Source organism: Balaenoptera acutorostrata, chromosome 4 (assembly GCF_949987535.1).
Source record: "Balaenoptera acutorostrata chromosome 4, mBalAcu1.1, whole genome shotgun sequence".
Taxonomy (NCBI): domain Eukaryota; kingdom Metazoa; phylum Chordata; class Mammalia; order Artiodactyla; family Balaenopteridae; genus Balaenoptera; species Balaenoptera acutorostrata.
The window spans coordinates 149,594,516-149,615,426 of record NC_080067.1 but is presented as its reverse complement, the minus strand read 5'-3'; the positions used below and the strand labels follow the sequence as shown (position 1 = coordinate 149,615,426).

Genomic DNA, 20,911 nt, shown 5'->3' with positions numbered 1-20,911 from the left:
GTGAAGTCAGACAGAGAAAGACAAATATTAGATAATATCACATATATATGGATACTAAAAAATAATACAAAACCAGAAATAGACTCACGGACACAGGAAACAAATGTATGGTTAGAGAAGGGGAAAGGAAGGCGGGGAAGGGATAAATTAGGAATACGGGAACACATCACTACATATAAAACAGATAAACCACAAGGATTTACTGTATAACACAGGTAACTATACTCAATATCTTGTAATAGACTATAATGGAAAATAATCTGAAAGAACATATATGTATAACCGAGTCACTGTGCTGTACACCTGAAACTAACACAATATCGTAAATCAACTATGCTTCAATTAAAAAAAAGCAAAGCAGAGTTCTCTGGCTGGGGCGGAAGAGGAAGTCGGCGTGCTCTGAACGAGAAGACACCGTGCACTGCTGGCCCTGAACTCGGAGGCCCCTTGAGGAGCGATGCAACTGTGCAGCCATAACGCTCACGCTGATGTCAATTCTATTGACATCAGCAGGTCTGGTAACCATCCCAGCTCACACTCCTCCATCAGTTACTGCATTTCGCGGCAAGGCTCACTCGCTGCCGTGGCCGCGTCCTAGGCTCTGGAACCAACAAGCCTGTCTTCCCACTCAGCTTGGCAGCTTGTGGTCAGCCAGTGGACGGGGAAACTGGCCCTGCCCCACCCCTGCCATTTTCACCATTTACCAGCAACAAGACTCATTTTAAGAAAAAAGAGGAAGAATTGACTTGTTCAGCGCGGGGAGGGGAGGGGAGGGGAAGTGAGGCCTCGCGAGATAAGGAGAAACACCCCCTCTGGCCTCTCCTCTCCCCTACCCCCTTCCCCCCTCCTCCACCGTCCCCAGCCCGGCGCCAGCCAGGGGCAGATGCTCCTGGAATTCTCTGTGGAGATGGCCCAAGAGGGCCTGTTTCAAGTCCTCACTCCCATCCCGGGAGCCTCTGTGCCGCCATATTCCCCTGGCCCCGGGGCCCCAGATGCACCTCCGTGACCCCCAACCTTCGAGGGCTGCCGTGGGATGAAGCCCAGACCCCAGGCTGCACGCCCCACCGCCTGTGAATTCCACGCCGCTTTCTGAAGCCCCCAAAGCTCTGTCGCCTCTGGCCTCTGTGAGCTCCCCTCCTCAGTGTAGAAAAAGGTCTCTCGGCCCTAAGCCCCTGCTGGAAACCTTGCCTTCTCTGCCTCTGCTGGAGCACCTGGACTTGCGGGGATTTTAGGAGTTTGAGCTCCCCGCCAACCGTGACCCGTGGGCCTCGGGATGCAGGCCGGGGGCCAAAGCCGGGCCTCAGGCTCCAAGAGCAGAAAGAACTAGAGCCTCAGCCGAGAAGCACCACACCCAGCCGGCCTGCTGCCCACTGGGTTCGTGCAAGTCCGCACGCGACCACGTGAGCACAGCTAACGCCGGGGACGCGGTCTCAGACCCGGGAGGCCCACCGAGATGCACAGGCAAAATCGAGGCACTTGGGCGAGGTCCCGGCGTCAGGCGCCGCTCCTCAACCCCAGGCTCCAGCTTCCCACCCCTCCCCCGGGCAGGGGAGACCCCAACGACCAATGCGCAGGCGCACCCGGGGACAGGGGGGAGAGCACGGCGAGATGCGCCGGAGGCGTCCGGCCACAAAGACCAGGGGCGCCAAAGACGCCATCCACACAGGCCCCCGCCTCCCGCCCCACGCAGACCCCTGTCCACCTCTGCGGGCAGAGCATCCCTCCCCGAGGGCAGCTACACGTGCTGGGGGGCGGGGAGCCATGCTCGGATCCCGCAGCCTCGGGGGGATATGTGCTCCCGGCTGCCCGCCTTGCTGCTGCGTCATCAACCCACTGCTGACAGCCAGGCGGACACAGTGAGGCCCGGTCGGTCGTTAACTCAGCAGAGCACGCAGAGGGCAGGGGCGGGGGAGCTCAGACCTCCCTGGTTCCTCCAGGGTCAGTGCTGGGCAGCGAGAGCGGCCACTTCGCCATCTTCAGGAACCCTCACTGTGGCTTGTTTTGTAAGACCTTTAGTCACTCTCCTAGGAAATCAGCTTTAGGAAAGAGGGGACACAAGAAAGCCCCATGCCTACGATCGGCCTGATTAGCCTCAGGGCTGGCTGCCTGGCGTCCCTCACTCCACCCATCCCTGGTCAGCCCTACCTCTCAGCTCAACCCCCAACCTCTAGTCTCCAGTGGGAGCTCCTCCTGGAAACAGCCCTGTGTCCCCCGAAGAAGCCTTAAGTCCCGAGGCCACCTGCGCCCCATGGGCACTCTCACCTCAGCATCACAGCCCTGGACCCCATCACCCCAGCCCCAGCCCTGCTCCCAGCACAGTGCACGCGCCCCGGCTCCCAGGCCCCGCACACTAGCCGGTCACGTTCAGCTGGGCTGCACTGCAAAGCCCTAAATAAGAGAAGGGGTTTCGCCCCAAGTTCCCAGCGGCAATGGGCTCAGACGGGGGACAGTAGAGCAGCCCTGGGTCAGCGGGGAGGGAGGAGTTGTCCTTCCTCGGCTGACCGTGCGATTCCAGCCCAAGGCGCAAGGCCGCACACCTCCTTCCCTTCTTCTTGAGGAACTCCATTTATTCTTCTCCTCGGCGTCACTCTTCCGGATCACTCTGTGATCTTATTTCAGAAGCTCCGAGTGGCTGAGCACCAGGGGACATCCAAGCCCACGAGCCACACGGCCAACGGTCCCTGCTGCGTGCAGCCCCGGAAGCCACCTGCTCGCAGACGCTCCCGCCCCTTCCAGAGAGGTCCCTGCGAGGGGCGGTCACTGCAGCACAAGACAGGGTGCCACGAAGAGTACAGCAATGCCGCACAACACAACTGCACAGGTGTCCACACACGTACACACCCACACCTGAGCATGCACACGTATACGCTCACGCACATGCATACACCCACACACACCACAGACAATTAAGTTCTTGCTTTTCTGCATGGCAGGCAAAGAAGAATAACAGAAATCTCAGTCCCAAACTAAGAGAGTTAGAAAATCAAGATATTACGCAATTCTGGACCTTCTTGGGAAAATAAAAGGTCGGAGAAATAACGAAGCAACACCCAAGTTCCAGGACTGGGACACACTGTGGATGAGATGGGGACTTCCAGAGGCCAGAGGGAAGCAAGCAGATCCATGTGGCCTGCAGAGCACAGAACGTCCCAGAGGGCGGTCACAGGGTTCCAGCCCCAGTGCGTCCCCCCCAGGAAGTGCTGGGTGGCCTGAGCGGAGCCAGAGGGAGGTGTGCTTTTGGGCGTCGGCTCCCTTGCACTGTTTGCCAATGCATGTGTCACCGTGAAAGATGCGAAGGCAAAAACTATGTCTTTTAAAGGGCAGGTGACATTCTTCCAGTATCTTCCAAATGCAGTTCTGCTGCAAAGGTCATTTTTATCCCAGGAATTCTAAGGAAAAAATGTAAAGATTTTCCAAAGGACCAGGTATTTTAACCACGAATCAAGACACCCTCTGAAGAAGACCACCCTGTGGCTCAGAGGGTTCTTAAATGTGAGAGGCTGGAAATAAGCGCTTTATGGTCTGAAGCGCCTCCTTGGGATCCAGTCACGAGCCTCTAGGAGACGCTGGGGTGAGTCGTCCACATGTGCACACGTGCTTCTAACACCCCAGGACCGTCCACCTCTGCTCAGCTCCTGTGGCCAAGTCACTAGGCAAGGGAGGGGCCTGTATCCAGGTTTCCAGGCCAGGGGCCTCTCAGCACACCCACTGCCACCAGCCTGCCTCTTCCTGCGGGGTGTCTGAGCCAGTCCGCGGGCAATCAGGCCTGGCTTTGGGGTCCCTGTACAAAGAAACAGAGTCTCCACCCAGCCCTCTTTGATGTCTCAGTTCTGCTTCTATACCGAGGGGCCAGGAAACTCAGAGAATGAAGTGGATTTCTGCAGGCCCCAAACTGAGATGTCCCCCTAAACCATCTTCCGGGGCCGCCTGTGGTCTTGCCTTCCCATCTTGGCGACGTGGTGTTTAAATGGGTTCTGAGCTAAGGTCCCAAGTCAGATTCTCAAGGCCACAGAATTCCATAATTTAATGTCCCTGCCCCCAGCATGGCCCTTCAAGGAGGCACCGTGAGCCTCTGGTGACCCCTACCACAGAAGTCACACGTGCCTAAAGCAGCGGTGCCAAACTCCAGACACAGCCTCAGAAGGAAGGGCGCACCACAGAGCCGGCCCAAAGCCAGCTACCTAGTCGGCTGGGCACCTTCAGACGGGCTTGTCCGCCCAGCAGAGCGGCTGCTGGCAGGAGAAGCACCTGGCGGCCGGGCTGGGAGGGAGACACAATAGCCGCAGCTGAACAGGCAGCCTGACGCCCGCCGGTGCTATCCTTCCCAAAAAGGACAGCTTTGGGATGTTGTGGCAACTTCTGGGCCTTTAATTAAACCTCCAGTCTGTGCCACTTTTAAAGTTCTCCGAACAGGCTCCTTCTAACCTGCAGTGGACTGAACTGTGGCCCTTAAAATACATGTTGGCTGGGGACGCATGCACATACCAAATTGGAAACATGGTCCTTCGAGACATAATCAAGTTAAACATCTCGAGATAAGATCATCCTGGATTATCTGGGTGGACCCAGATACACCCAATGACAGAGGTCCTTATAAGAGACACACAGGAGGGGGACATGTGACAGGAGGCAGGGATTGGAGTGATGCTGCCACAAGCTAAGGAGTGCCCGGAGCCCCCAGAAGCTGGAGGAGGCAGGAAGGACCCTCCCCTCCAGCCTCTGGAGGGGATGCAGTCCCGCCAACACCTTGATTTCAGACTTCTGGCCCCTAGAGCTGCGGGAGAATAAATCTGTGGTTTTAAGCCCCCAGTCTGCGGCACTTTGTTGCGGCCGCCCTGGGAAACGCATACATAAGCCTAAGCTTCATGTACCTGCTGGATTTTCCCCAAAATGGGAAGCAACAGGGCAGAAGAGGGTCTGTGCGGCTGCAAAAACAAGGGAGGAGCTGCTAGATCAAAGGGCCTGGCAGACTGTACACGCACACACACACACGCACGCGTGCTCCGAAGAACCACACTCCCAGCAGGGAAGCACGCGAGGTTTTCTACTTCCAGGAAGAAACAAGCCCCCCGGCGTTTGGGGTGGGAGGAGGCCTCACTGGGTCCATCACTCCTTCCCTTTTCTTTCCCCAGAATCAAGGCCTGAGCAGCGGGAGGTCCCTGGCCCTGCGCAGGGAGGGCGCCCCAGATGCATCGCATGGCCTGACGCCCTTGACTCAGCAGCGCCCTCTCCAGGGACGGGGGCGCGAAGACCACGAGCCCGCCCTCGCTTTCCTTGCTCACTGCAAACGTGGGATCATCTTGCCCGCGGCTCTACCTGCTGTGTCGCTGGTCACAGCGCCATGCTCCCCTCGGCCCCTAAGGTGGACTCTGGACTCGAGGCCAGAAACAAATCCAAGACCAGGGTCAAGGTTCTGGTCCTTTCTCTTCTGTACGTTTTCCTCTGTCCAGGGAAGGCAGCTGCTCGCAGGCTGCCCACCAGTGTGCTGCGGGGACCTGGCAAAAAGCAGTTTGGGAACCAGAGCCCTGAAGCCCAGGCTCGCAGGCACCCAGCCGGGACAACTCTGGGCCACGTGCACCTGGGAGCGGGGAGTGGGGGTGCCCCGGGATCAGCCCCCGCTGCGCCCCGCGGCAGAGCTACACCCGGGCAGCGTCCTGGGAGCCTGGCACCATCTGATGGCCAAGAGGACCGTTCTCGCTGTGCAGACAAGGCTTAGAAAGTCTCAGGAGGCACCGACGGTCCCCGAGTCGGGCCTCCAATACCAGGGGCACCGGCTAGCCCCCCAGGCGGCCTCTCCTCCCCCAAGTGCATCTTCCCATCTCCCCAAGTCTGTGGGACCCGGCCAGACCCCATCTTCTCCTGCCATTTCCAAGTTCTCATCCCATACTCAGCTCTGCGGATAACCACGCCTTTGGAGTCTCCAGCTGAATTCAGAATATATTCCCCACTCAGCACAGCTCTGGGAGTTAAGGGATGGCTGGCTGGAACCGTGCAGGGAAAGGCCACTTTCAGGCTCCACCCACCCCCCAGCCCATCCTGGGCTAAGGCTGGTGGGTGCAAGCCGGGTCTGCGGGCCAGCGCCACCCATCTCCCTGCCTCTCCCTGACCCAGCAGGGCTCACGCGTGGGGAGGGGAGCAAAATGCCTGCATGGGACCCCACGGAGCATCCTGCAGCGCTTACAAGAGCTCCGCAGCCTGGGCCCAAGCAAGAGGAAGACCCGTGAGAAATCTGGACTCCAGACAAGGAAGCACTCCGTGGTTAGCGGGCTAAGGAATCTCTGGAAATTGTTCTTGTCGTGGGCTGAACTGTGTGCCCCAAGCTGGACCTCAAACAGGGACTGTGTTAGTGCTCAAGCCGCAAAATAAAGTTTACTGTCTCACAAATCTAGAGGCTGGAAGTCCACCATCAAGGTGGGCATGGTTCGGTGGAACATGTTTTGAGGGCCACCCTCTCTGACTTTCTCCCTCTCCTCAGCTCTTTCCATCCTCCAAGACTACGTCTTATTTCTGTAATGAGGAGGAGGAGGTAATGAGGGCAAAGGGCATGGGTAAGGAACCCTAACCCACATCCAGTCCTGATGGGGGTCCTGACCTCCCCGACATGCGCCAGGCACGCTCGCTGCCAGCAGCCCTACCACCTTCCTGTCTGGTCTTTCTGCACAGTGAGGGGTACGAAAAGCACCCCCGGGCACTGGGGCCACCTCATTCAGCAGCCAGCCCCTCCCAGGCATCTCCCGGAGACGTTCGCCCTCCCCATGTTCCCTGGCCCAAAAATGACGTGAGGCAGGCGTCGTGTCCATTCTACAGATGAGACAACTGAGCACCAGAGGGCTCAAGGCGGAAGGTAGCTTCTTCAAGGTCACGGGCTAAAGAACTGCCCCTCTTCCTGGGCCTCATAAGCCTCCAGGGGAGTGTGAACAAAGAAAAACAAAGAGCCTGGCTCACTTCCGGTTCAACTGAAACAAGCCTAAGTCTAACCCACTTTCAGTCGCTCACCTGAAGAATTCAGGATAAAAAAAAAAAACCTGGGAGGCACTCTGTGTTTAGGTAAACAGGCCCTAAGATAGTTCGATGCATATCTCAGAAAGAATTTCAATGACGCCAAATTCCTGCAACTTCCTATACTTATTAGAAAAGCACTAAAATCATTAACTTAAGATATCTGTTCTTCCTGATTAGCAGTAACCTTCTACCAAGATGTATGCTTGACTGCATGTATTTCCCAGCCAAAAAAACATCACATATAAACTGGTTTCTCCCCAACCTCTTCAGAGCGGCGCCCTGAGAGGCTGTCTCCCGGGCTACAGTCCTCAGTAAGTCCGCAAGGGGAAAAAAAACTTAAACTCACAAGCCTCATGTTGTGTGTTTTTCTTTAAGTAGACAGAAGAAAGTGCAGGGACGGATTAAATCAGAGGCAGAGGTGTCACCCCCACCCCAGGGATGACAGGAGGGAGATGACAGCCCCCTACCTATGTCCCTCAAGCCCACAGGTAAAGATGCTGGATGCTGGGCACTGGGGAGACCCCAGGTAAGAACCGAGGTTCAGTCCTTAAGAGGCACTTCCCCAAGTGGGTGGGGTCCGGAGAAGCACCCCGTCAAGTAACTGGAAAAGGACATTTTGGTGTGGAAGTTGAGGCTAAGTGCCGGGAAATTTAGGAACAAGGTGAGCAGAGGAACAGTTTGCCCCGGGGAAAGAGAAAGAAGGGAGTGGCCACAGGCTGGTGGGGAGGAGGGAGAGGGGGAGGAGGGAGAGGCAGAGGCTCAGGGAAGCCAGCAGAGGCCTGCACACCTCTGCACACCTCTGGGAAGGGGGGCTCGCCATGCCCCCGCCCAGTGCGGGGCGGCGGCCACCGGTATCTGCCGGGGAACTGCCTGTTTCCACCTTCCCGTCTGCCCCTGCTTCAGCGACCCTGCGCTTCCCCCCAGCACCGTCCCACCGCACTGGCCCTGCCCAAGCAGTCAGTGACCAAGAAGAGCTGGGGCCTCCGGACAGGTGCAAGCGCGCACCCTGACTGCCCCCGCGGTCTGCAGCCCCACTGGTCAGAACGGGAGGGCCAAGGACCTCATGTGATCTCCACAGGTGCTCACAGATCAGTGGCGGCCAGGCAGGTCCCTTGGACTTGAACCCCTGTACCTTTCCACCTTCAGTCTTCATTCCACTGCTTCCTCCTCGGGCGATGGGCTTGCTAGCCTCAGATCGGCCCTCAATCTCTCCTGAGGTGGTTCCAACCCTCCCCAGGGTCCCTCCAGCCAGCCGGCACCCCAGAGGCCATTGTGAGTGGGGGGTCCTTCACGTCCTTGAGGGCCCGGAACAGGGACCTAGCACACACAGCAGGGGCCCGACACCGGCTCCTTACTCAGGGATGGGGCCCAGGGACATGGACCAAAGGTGAGTGGTCCAAGAGAGCCACCACCTTGCCCGGACGCCCAGCCTCCTCCTGAGCCCACAGGGCAAGGAAGTGCCAGGGACCCCAATGCTGACACCCCAGCATGACACCCCATTGCACCCGGGCCTCCCCCTGCCCCTCCAAGGGCCGCCCAACCGTAACCTCGGGGCTGCGACAGGAAGCAGCAGGTGCCGGCTGATGAGCCAGAGAGACGGTGAGCCCCTGACCGAGGACAGGCGCGGGAGGCGGGAGGAAGCCCGTGGGCACCCCAGTAAGGAAAGGCTGACACATGTAACAAGCGGCTTCTAAAGCCAGACCCTGCACGGGCCCGAACTGGCCGCTGGGCTTTTCTTCTCCAGAGCCAACACCGGCAGGTAGGCCTTCTCCGCCCCATCCCCTGCCCGGCGACCACCTCCCCGGAACGGTCACTCGCAGGATGGAGCCCACCCTTGCCGCCCGGGGCCTCACTGCGGGGTTCCTCCTCCTCCTCCCTCCCAGCATCCTGACCCACAGGGGGCGGGGACGGAATGGGGAGCCCACCAGGTGAGCAGTGCCTACACCTGCCTACCCAGCGCCCTCCTTCGCAGGGTCTCCGGCCGCGACGCCGCATTTTCTCGTCCCCAGGGTCGGGCCGGTGGGTGCGCACCACTCGCGCCGGGGGCTTCATTCAAACCAAGGGCCCGCTTCCCCGCCCCATCCCACCCGCAAGGGTCCAAGTGCTGCCCCGAGCCCCGCCCCCGCAAAGCGCCTGCCTCCCCCGCCCGCGTCGGGCACCCCGCGCTCCAGACCCTTGGGCTGCCCGGCCAAGGTCACGCGGCCCGGCTGCGGCCACCCCTTCGCGGGCCCGCACGCGGGGACACCGCCGGGTTACGTAAGCGTACCTGCAGCGGGAACGTGGCCGCCCGGTTGCCCACGTAGCCGCGGACGACGTGGCTCTGAATGGAGAGCACCCGGCACTCCTCCTCCATGCCGGGCCTGCCGCGGCGGCGCGGGGCCGGGCGGGGTCAGCGTCTCCGCCGCGCGCTGGGGCTGCGCTCCGCTCGGCTCCGGCCACGCTCCGGCTCTGCTCCGCTACCGCCCCGCTCGGCGCAGGCGCTCCGCTCGGGCGACAGGCCGCCTCCCTCTGACCTCAGCGCGGCTGGAAACCCGCGGGTCCGGCGCTGCGCCGGGGCGGGCCGGGGGCGGGGCCGGGGTGGGGCATCCGCGCGGGCCCCGCCCCCCGCCCCTCCCGGGGGACAGGGAAAATGCAGACCGCACTCCCGGCCCGGGCGACCCAGCCACGTCACTCAGCGCTCCTGGCATGTGGGCGGCCACCCTCCAAAACCAGGCGTGCACTTTCAATTTTACCCCGTAGGGCACTGCAGCGCCGGCCGGCCTTCATCCTTCGGTTCCTCGGGCCATTCATTCACTCCACTGAGGTCCGCCCCCCGGCCCTGCGCCACGCCTCTAACCCACACTTCCCGGCGCCGCTGGACTACGAGGCGGTCCGACAAGGACTCCCACGGAGGAAACGCACTGGTGCGGCGCCCCGAGAGTGGGCGCGAGCAGGGGTGCCAGCAGAGGGGCGGCCGGGCTGGGAGTTACCGGGAGAGCCCTCCCTAGGGCCCCGTGGCGCGCAGTGCCTGGTCCCCACTCCGGGGCCTGCAGGTCCTGGAACCCCCGCGCGGTCCATGGCCCCTGCGGCCACCGCGCGGACCAGCGCTAGGACGCACGAGCCCCGCGACCGCCCCGCAGGACCAAGGATCCAGGCCCACCTTGTCCACGGGGGCGCCCCCGCCTAGGGCACGCAGACCTGATCCACGCGGTGTTACCCGGCTAGCGGGGACCCAAACTACCCCGCAGAGGCCTGGGGGGCGGACACCTCCACGGTGCCATGAGACCCTTGGGGACCCCCAGGAGCCCAGTTCCCCAACCCCTGACACGTGGCTGGCCCTCTGCCTCAGGGTGTTCTGGGCCTGGCCACCTGGCCAGTGTGCACCGCACCACCCCTGTGCAATGTCCTCTTTCAGAACCTGCAGGCAAGGGCAAACCCACGTGGTGGGAGCCCAGCCTGTTACTGAAGGCAAGTTCCTGTGCCCCATGCACAGTGAGGCCAAACAAAGGGAAAAGTTGGAGTTTGGGGTAAAGAAAGGTTTATTGCAGAGCCCAACAAGGAGAACAGGGTGGCTGGTGCTCAAAACTCTAAACTCCTCCATGGTTTTCAAGGAAAAGCTTTATAGGAAAAGTTTGGGGTGAGGGCTGCAGGGTGTGTGACTTCCTTCTGATTGGTTGGTGGTGAGGTGAGGGGTGGGTGGGGGGGTGATCCAGGGATCTTGTGCTCAGCCTGAAGTTACCATCCTCCACCTGGGTTGGGGCCTTAGTTCCTGCAGAAGAACTCAAAGATATTGCCCCCTGAGGAGAAACCAGGATCCTGCTTTATTTGCTGCACTATAGTTTCTTGATTTTCCTCCTTTGTTTCTGCATTCCTTACTTCCCTGATTAGCAACTGTTTGAATATGCTCTTTGATATTCAGGAAGGTCTAGGAGGCTGAATGAAGCCTATTTCCTACAAACCAGAAATAAGGGGCACAGAAAAGATTTGTAACTGGGAAGACCCCACAGGGTCCTGCTGGGTTTCAAGCGCCGTGGACATGACCCTGCCCTTTTATCTCTCACTCCCAACCTGCTGCCTCTGGGGTTTCACCCTTGCAGACACAGTTATTTCCGTCCCTCTGGTGACCCAAGTCAGCAAGTTTAAACCTCTCTAGCCTGGTGAGAACACTGGATGCAGTGACCCGGCTTCTGCCTGGGACAGTGAGGAAGGGGCAGGGTCTTAGCCATCCAGATTTTAAAGAGGAAGCACATCATAGTTAATAATAGTTAATTGTTGATTAATAATAGCTAAGGGAATTCCCTGGTGGTCCAGTGGTTAGGACACGGCACTTTCACTGCCAAGGGCCCGCGTTCAATTCCTGGTTGGGGAACTAAGATCCCACATGCTGCGCAGTGTGGTCAAAAAATAAAAATAATAATAATTTTAAAAAAGATCAGGGGACTTCCCTGGTGGCACAGTGGTTAAGAATCTGCCTGCCAATGCAGGGGACACAGGTTCGATCCATGGTCTGGGAAGATCCCCACATGCCGTGGAGCAACTAAGCCCGTGCACCACAACTACTGAGCCTGTGCTCTAGAGCCCACGAGCCACAACTACCGATCCCGCGTGCCTAGAGCCCATGCTCCGCAACAAGAGAAGCCACCGCAATGAGAAGCCTGCGCACTGCAACGAAGAGTAGCCCCCGCTCACCGCAACTAGAGAAAGCCTGTGAGCTGCAACAAAGACCCAAAGCAGCCAAAAATAAATTAAAAAAAGAAAAGTAGGCTGTATTATTTATTATTCAGATAGGGTGAGGTCGACAGATCAGGAGACACTTGCCACTAAAGACAGTTTGTCACTCACGGTTCCTAAGAGGTGGGGGCATACTGTAAGCAGGCGGGGGGGGGGTCCCCAGAGAAAGAGAATCAGGCACAGCTTTCTTGACACAAGAGAAGCCATTTTTGGTCTAAACCATTTTGTAACCAAAGCCTGGTCACAGTGCTTGCCCTTGAACAGGTCTCAGCAATTAATGATCTTAAAGGAACAAAAGAATGCAGGAACAAACCATTATTAAGCAAGAGAAGTAACAATAGCAAAGATAATAAATCAGTTGTACCTTTTCTGACCCCCGTGACTTTAATCAACTGAAGCTTGGACTCTGTCAGCCTTGACCCCAATTCTATACGGAATTCTCCTCTGCCCAAGCCCCTTCATGAATATGCATGTACCCTTAGCTTAAAACTTCCCCAATTTTGCTGTTCAGGGATACAGTGCTTTCGGAAAAATCCTGTGTTCTCCTCACTTGCTGCAAGTAATAATAAATCCTTCCTTCTCTCTATCTTTGCCTTGGTTGCGTCTTTTGGCTCCACACGCTCCAAGAGGCGAACCCAGTTTTTCGGGTGACAATGCCACTCCAGGCAGGGCCATGTGGGGAAGCACCGGGTTGGATCAGGAAGCAGAAGGGCACGGGGGGAAACCCCACGCAGGAATCTTTATTGCTGTTTCTATGAGAAAGCCAAGGCAAGGCAGGTAAGCAGGCTGAATATTGACTCATTTGAATAACTGTGGCCAGCTCTGGGGCATAGGAGCTGTCTCTGGTTGTGCGGTTCCTGGCCCTGGGACAATCACAGCCGAGAGACGGTGCCTCCCACCATGTAAGCCAGACAGAGGAGTGGTTTGGAGCCTGGGTCCTGGACTGGTGAGTTTGCAGGTGGAAGGCATGTTTGCCATCTCTAAGAATGGGCTGGCACTGGGAGGAGGGTCTCTCCCCCAGTCAGCGAGGCCCAGATGCCGCAACATCAAGAATACAGAACCTGGGCTTCCCTGATGGCACAGTGGTTAAGAATTCGCCTGCCAATGCAGGGGACACAGGTTCGAGCCCTGGTCCGGAAAGATCCCACGTGCCGCGGAGCAATGAAGCCCGTTCACCACAACTACTGAGCCTGGGCTCTAGAGCCCGCGAGCCACATCTGCTGAGCCCACACACCGCAACTACTGAAGCCTGCGTGCCTAGAGCCCGTGCTCCACAAGGAGAGAAGCCACCACGATGAGAAGCCCACACACGCACAGAAGAGCAGCCCCCACTCTCCGCAACTAGAGAAAGCCCGCGCGCAGCAATGAAGACCCAACGCAGCCAAAAAAAAAAAAAAGAATACAGAACCTAAGAAAATGTAGTTAATACACTAGGGTGAGCTCTGGACTCTGGAGCTGAAACAGGAGGGAAAGGGGCAGGGCACAACCTCTAAAAGAATGACATAGCCCTTGAGGTTAGGCATAACCTGCCTAGAACCAACTAGGTCCAAGACGGTGGAAGATTTGACTTCCAGTAGACCTTGAGCCTCATTTTAAACTGATTGTAATGCGTTAGCATATGCTAAATGACACACCTACAGGCACCATGATAGGTCCGAGGCCGACCATAAAAGGTCAAAAATTGGGCAATGGCCCAATTCCTGGAAATCTCTTCCCCTTCCCCCAAATAGTTGGAATAATCCTCCCACTCATTAGCCTATGAAATTATCCAACCCATAAAAACTAACCACCCCATATTTCAGGGTCTCTCGACTTCTGAGATGGCCCACCCTCTGTCTGTGGAGGGTGTTTCTCCCAGGGCCGCTCTCACTTGCCAGATGACCCCACACCCTGGCGTTGCTCTTGCCTTTCGAGACAGACTGCATTCTGTCTATGCATTGTGTATCTCTCTAAATAAAACCACTTCTTACCTATCACTTTGTCTCTCACTGAATTCTTTCTGTGACCAGACATAAAGGACCTGAGCTTCATTAAGTCCTGAGACCAGGTGTGTGATCTCAATTAAAAGACAGTGGGTTCGAGTTCCAATCTGGGTTGTGGGTTTCAGAGCCACACATCCCGTGTTGGATCCCAGCGCCTCTGATGGCCGTATCACCTCGGAGTGACAAGTTAGATCAACCCTTGGACTCAGTTTCACCATTTCCTCAAGCAGAGACGTGATCATAGTAACCATGTCCAAGTGATGTTAAGGGGAGTCAGCAGATTGGCCCACACGGAGCTGAGAAGAGGGCCCGGCGTGCGTGAGTGTTCAATAAGAGTTTCCTCTTTGATACTTACCCAGGATTCCCCTGGCCCTGCTGGAACAGAAGCTGGTGGGAAAGTCCGCTTGCTCTCATGACTAATGCACTCCGGGAGCCATTTTTATGGGATGAAGAATCTAGTTTGAAATCCTTCCGTATTTACAAAGTTGCTCCATCCTTTTGGGAACAGGCTTTGGGATGTTTCCCAGTTTCAGAATGTCTTAAGAGACAACAGCTGAACCTGAAGCCTAGATTACAAGTTTCATTTTTTTTGTTTTCTTTTAATTAGAGTCGGTTATTTACTTATTTTTTGCTTAATCTTGGGAATAGCCAAGATTTTCTGAACCTTTAAAACACTTCGGGCTAGTGTCTTCAAAACACTAGAAGATCCCCTAGATTCTTTCCTGGGCTGTCCGGGTGTCATTTGACTTTTTAATCCTCAATCCTTGTCTGGTTTGAAGCTCACCTCGCTGTCTTCGGGTCACTGAGCTGACCCCTCTGACAGCCTCTCGGGCTCCACCTGAAACAGCTCCAGGCCACCTGGACAGTCCTCCCCCAGGAGGCCATGGAAGGAAGTGTGTGCTGAGCTTCAGGGCTAGTCTGTGAGGGCTTATCACTGCTCAGAATCCCCACCCACAGAAATAACTTCAAGCCTTACCCTCTTCCCAGCCAACCTTCATTGGAAGTGTTTCCTCTCTCTCCCTAGTGATACTCTAATTAAGAAAAGATTCAAAATCTGGGCCAAAACCCAAGAATTTTAGACCCTCAAGGGGCCTCTTGGGGCAAATGATTCACCAAGAAAGAAAAGAGAGAGAGCAAGGGAATTCTCTCTTTTACTGTGAATTCATCTTCCATGGGCGTCTGGATTTTCCTGCCATCTAACTGGAAGCAAAGTTTGCTGTCTAGATGGTTTGGGATTAACTTTGCTGCAACGGCTGCTTTTCTTTCTATGCACTGTGCCCCACAGAGTTTCTTAAACATCATTCACTGTGTCTCTAGTTATAGGAGAAACTCGTGTTGTAGAAAGCTGGGGAAGATTACAAACACTACAAAGAAGAAAACCAAAACTCCTCAGCGTCCCATTATCTTGAGGGTGTGTAGCTTTCTGGCCTTATTTCTATGCATATTTGCCTGGTTTTACATGATACCTGGTAAGTATCTGATACATGGTAAGTGCTCAAGAAACATATTGATGTTAGATATTTTAAACATTGGGATTGTAATGTACTATGTGTATATGTAATATTATATTTTCTTTTTCTTTTTTTTCTTTTAATAGATCTTTATTGGAGTATAATTGCTTCACATTACTGTGTTAGTTTCTGTTGCACAACAAATCGAATCAGCCATATTTTCATACTATCAATGGTGTCCTCCAATATTTCTCCATAGTCTTTCATGGCTACATTATTTCCATCATATGGAGTTACAAGAATTTCTTTAATCCTCTATTATTTGATAGTCAGGCTGTCTCCAGCTTTTCAGTGTCCAATATTTCATTGGACTTACTTGTAAGTAAATCTTTGTGTGAATTTCTGGTTACTTTTTTTTAAAAGATTTATCAATTTATTATTTTTTAAATTTTATTGAAGTATAGTTGATTTATAATGTTGTGTTAATTTCTGCTGTACAGTAAAGTTACTCAGTTATACATAGCCTTTTTCATATTCTTTTCCATATTCTTTTCCATTATGGTTTATCACAAGATATTGAATATAGTTCCCTGTCCTATGCAATAGAACCTTGTTGTCTGGTTACTTTCTTAGCATAGATTCCTTGAAGTGGAATGACAGGTAAAAGGGTAGTTTATCTTAAATTACTAATATATATTGCCAAATTATACTCTAGGAAGGTGTGTAATTGACACTCCTGTCAGCAGCTGATGATAATTAGCACAGACTCGTCAGGACTACGTATCTGTATTTTTAAAGAATCCTTGAAAATTGGAAAATAAAAAACACATGAGACAATTTTAGATAAGAACTTGTGTAACGTCTCCCTAGAGTTTTATAGAAGTTATATGTGCAAATAAAAGGGATTGATCTAATTGTAGAAGCTGGATTTTTAGAGTGCTAACCAAGAATTCCAAGAATGGAGACATGGTTGAAATAAAGAGGAGTTTATTTGGGGTTTGTTAGGACTGCAGCCTGGGAGACACAGATTCAAGAAGCACTTGAATTGTGTTCTGCAGGACTACAAAATGGGGGAGGCTTATAAAGGCCCAAAACCGCAAGGTTACAAAACTTGTTTGCCAAGAACTAGGACTGGATCTGGCTAGAAGTAAGGGTGCTTGTTAAACAGTAATTGGTTGGGGGGCATCCCTGGTGGCACAGTGGTTATGAATCCACCTACCAAGGCTGGGGACACGGGTTCAAGCCCTGGTCCAGGAAGATCCCACATGCCACAGAGCAACTAAGCCCGTGCACCACAACTACTGAGCCTGCGCTCTAGAGCCCACGACCTACAACTACTGAGCCCGTGTGCCACAACTACTGAAGCCCATGCGTCTAGAGCCCGTGCACCACAACGAAGAGTAGCCCCCACGCGCCACAACTAGAGAAAGCCCACGCGCAGCAATGAAGACCCAATGCAGCCAAAAGTAAATAAATAAATAAAACAATAAATCACTAGGTAAAAAAATCAAATCATCTTAAAAAAAATAATTGGCTGGGGTTCCAAACGATTGCACAGTTGAGAAACGGGGGGACTTTGAAACTACAAGGTTGCTGCTGGCAGCTGCCGGCAGCTTTTGTTTTGGAAATGGTTTGTCGTGTGCTTGAGTTTGATACAGTTCAAAAATTCAGGTTCTCAGTGATGCAGGAATGTTTCTGAAGCCACATCCACAATGGCCACCCGGCTCCATTTTGGTTGCCTGAACCATAGTTACTCCATTTAAATTTTATTTTATTTTATTTATTTATTGGCTGTGTTGGGTCTTCATTGCTGCGCACAGGCTTTCTCTAGTTGTGGCGAGCAGGGGCTACTCTTCGTTGCAGTGCTCGGGCTTCTCATTGCGGTGGCTTCTCTTGTTGTGGTGCACAGGCTCAGTAGTTGTGGAGCACGGGCTTAGTTGCTCCATGGCATGTGGGATCTTCCCGGACCAGGGCTCGAACCCGTGTCCCCTGCATTGGCAGGCAGATTCTTAACCACTGCGCCACCAGAGAAGTCCAGTTACTCCGTTTAGATTTTTAAATGATCTTAAATGTGTCATCAAAAGGTACAGGGTCTTCTGTTTGCTTCTGAGATTGTGCCCAACAGGCCAGTCTTCCTCAGCCCAGGGCTGACCCAGACCTGGTCATGCAGCATCAGAGCCTACGAGAGCCACTGGCTCACACAACTGCAGTCCTTTATTAAGGTCTGTGCTGGCCAAGGTGCGCCCTCAGCTCAGTAGCACCTCATCTGGAAAACAGGGGTAATAACAGCATCCCTCCCACGTATTTCCTGGGGGAATCACATGGGGGCACACGATAAATGCTGGTGGTTAATAAAATCAGCTTCCCCCACTTGACTGTTAACTCCATCAAGGCAGGGACCAGTGCCGTCTGTCTTACACCACAACATCCACACTGTGCCTGGCCGGTGGTAGTCAATAAACATTGGATGCAGGGAGGGAAGGAGGGAGGAGTGGAGGGGTGGATGGATAAATCAACCAACTGGTAATAAAAAAGGCAAGTCTCAAAAAATTAAATATAAAATTACCATATGACCAGCAATGCCTTGTATGGGTATATGCCCCAAAGAATTGAAAACAGAGACTCAGATGGATATTTGCACACCCATGTTCCGTAACAGCATTATTTACAAAGCCAAACAGTAGAAACAACTCAGATATCCATCAAGGCATGAATGGATAGACTAAATGTGGTGTATACACAGAATGGAATACTATTCAGCCTTAAAAAAGAAGGAAATCCTGACGTACGCAGCATGGATGAACCTTGAGGATGTTATGCTCAGTGACATAAACCAGTCACAAAAAGACAAATACTGTATGATTCCTTGTACGTGAGGTACTTAGATTAGTCAAAATCGTAGAGGCAGAAAGTAGAGTGGTGGGTGCCAGGGGTGGGTGGGAATGGGGAGTGAGTGTGTAATGGGGGCAGAGTTTCAGGTTTACGAGGTGGAAAGAGTTATGGAGAGGAACAGTGGCGATGGTTGCACGACATTATGACTATATTTAATATCACTGAACTGTATACTTAAAAATGGTTAAAGTGGTAAATCTACATTCTGTATACTTTACTGCAAAAAAAGAGAAAAAGGCAAGCAAGCTCACTGCGTTATCAAATATCATGAAAGCAAATTCTCCATTCTAGGAGCTGACACATCAAATTTAAGCAGAACAAACCGAGTGACAAGCCAAGGGTGGTAAAACATAACGTTCATTTAGAACAAAACACAAAGCTAGAGGTGTGGCCGGGGGTTCTGATTCATTCCAGATGCTGGGCAGCTGAGGCGGGGCCTGGACACCTCACCCCAACCAGAGGGCCCCCCGAGCGGCTGGGGGGGCCTGGTGCTGAGACCCGTTCCTGCTCCTCTTGGCAGCCAGTCTCCAGAGGGTGTCCCCAGCTGTGAGGCCCCCGGATGGAGGGGGACCCAGGGTGCCGTCTCCGGTGCTGCACCCTCAGCCTCCCTCCCCTTCGTCTTCCCCATCCTCTTCCCAGTGACTTCCCTCCTTTCTCGGAAGCTCCACCCTGGCCTCCTTCCTCCTCTGACCCGTGCTGACTCTCCTGCTGTCCAGCTCCCGGGGCACCAACACAGGGCGCGTGTCGGACAAGAGGCAGGCGCGGCCTCCCGGGCGGGGCGTTCGCACTGGCCCGCAGGCTCCTCGACAAGGGAACAGCACCCGGCGGCACCCCCGTGGCCCATGCGTCTGTGACCGGGGCTCTCAGGCTCTGCTGGACGCTGCCCAGGGCGAGCCAGGAGCTCGGCTGTAGCGCGGGAGCTGCCTTGCCACTGGGTGAGGACCAGGCCAAGAAAGTGCGGGGCCAGCCAGGTCCTGCCCTTCGGGGCAGACTGGAAGGGAGGCGGCAGAGGAGTTTTTTCCCCAGACAACACTGGTGCCCGTCACAAGGTCACAGACTGTAGGCTGCATTTTTACGAAACGTCCAGAATAGGCACCTCTACAGATCCATAGAGACAGAAAGCAGATCAGTGGTTGCTCACGGCTGAGGTCTGGGCAGAGAACGGGAGTGATGGCTAAATACGGACAGGATTTTGAAGGGTTATGCTGAAAATGTTCTAAAATTAGATTATTCTACGGATGCACAATTCTGTCAATATACTAAAAATCATCAAAATGTACATTTTCTTTTTTTTAAATTTATAAACATTTATTTATTTATTTATTTTTGGCTGCGTTGGGTCTTCGTTGCTACACGTGGACTTTCTCTAGTTGCGGCGAGCGCGGGCTACTCTTCGCTGCGGTGTGCGGGCTTTTCATTGCGGTGATTTCTCTTGTTGAGGAGTACGGGCTCTAGGTGCGCGGGCTTCAGTAGTTGTGGCACATGGGCTCAGTAGTTGTGGCACGCGGGCTCAGTAGTTGAAGCTCGTGGGCTCTAGAGCACAGGCTCAGTAGTTGTGGTGCACGGGCTTAGTTGCTCCGCGGCATGTGGGATCTTCCCGGACCAGGGCTTGAACCCATGTACCCTGCATTGGCAGACGGATTCTTAACCACTGCACCACCAGGGCAGTCCCAAAATGTACATTTTCAATGGTTGAACTCTGTCATATGAATTATATTTCAATAAAGCTGTATTTAAATTTTTTAAGAAAAGGACATTCAGAGCAAAACAAAAAGAAAAAAGAAAACTGAATTCTTCAAGGAAAAATCCAAACTTAGAAAAGAGATGCACAGGGAGGTCATTCTTTCAAAACTGTTTTCTTTCTTTTTCCTTCCTTCCCTCCTTCCTCCCTCCCTCCCTTTCTTTTTTTCTTTCCTCCCTCCTTCCTTCCCTCCTCCCTTCCTTCCTCTTTCTTTCTTCCTTCCTTTCTTTGTCCCTTTCTTCCTCTCTTTCTTTCTCTCTCTTTCTTTCTTTTCTTTCTTTCTTTCTTCCTTCCTTCCTTCCTTCCTTCCTTCCTTCCTTCCTTTCTCTCTCTCTCTCTCTCCTTCCTTCCTTCCTTCCTTCCCTGAGCCTGCCTGACCAAGGGGGAGGGAAGCCCCCAGCTTGCTGTCCCAAGTGAGGGGAGGAAGAAAAGACCCAGAAATGCTTCTGAGTGGATACCCAGAGAACTTCTCTTAACATTTCTTGCAAGGCAGATCTACCAGCAACAAATGCCCTCAGGTTTTGTTTGTCAGAGAAAGTGTTTATTGCTCCTTCACTTTTGAAGGAAGAGTTCACTGGATACGGAATCTCGTTGGTGGTTTTTTCTTTGAGCAAATTGGATGTTTCACTCCACCCTCCTGCTTGCGTGGTTTCTGAGGACACGTCAGATATAATCCCTATCCTTGTGCCTCTATAGGTAAGGTGGTTTTTCCCTCTGACCTATTTTAACGTTTTCTCTGTCTTTGATTTCCTGCAGTTTGAATATGATATGCTTGGGTGTAGTTTTTTCTGGCATTTATCCTGTTTGGTGTTCTCTCAGCTTCCTGTATCTGTGGTTTGGTGTCTGTTATTGATTTTGGAAAAGTATCAGCCATTGTTACTTCAGTTATTTCATCTGTTCCTTTCTTTTGTTTCCTGGTATTTCCACTGTGTGTGTGCTACACCTTTTGCAATTGTCCCACGGTTCTTGGATCTTCTGTTCAATGTTTTTCATTCCTTTTTCTCTCTGCATTTGAGTTGGTTTCTACTGACATAACTTCAAGCTCATTGAGTCTTTCCTTGATCACGTCAGTCTACTGATGTCCCCAGGTGCAACCTCTGTGTGGCCCTGTGTGGCAGCCTATTCCTGTTTGG

The 20,911-nt window shown here is 53.6% G+C and overlaps 1 protein-coding gene across 1 annotated transcript in view; it reads right to left on the bottom strand.

The window, feature by feature from the left end:
- PDXK (pyridoxal kinase) overlaps nt 1–9,526 on the bottom strand; it is a 32,387-nt gene extending 22,861 nt beyond the window's left edge. Inside the window, exon 1 of the mRNA XM_057545175.1 lies at nt 9,269–9,526. Within this exon, the coding sequence (XP_057401158.1) occupies nt 9,269–9,355 (87 nt within the window). The 5' untranslated portion in view covers nt 9,356–9,526. The remainder of the gene's footprint in view (nt 1–9,268) is intronic.
- Between the last annotated feature and the right edge of the window lie 11,385 nt (nt 9,527–20,911).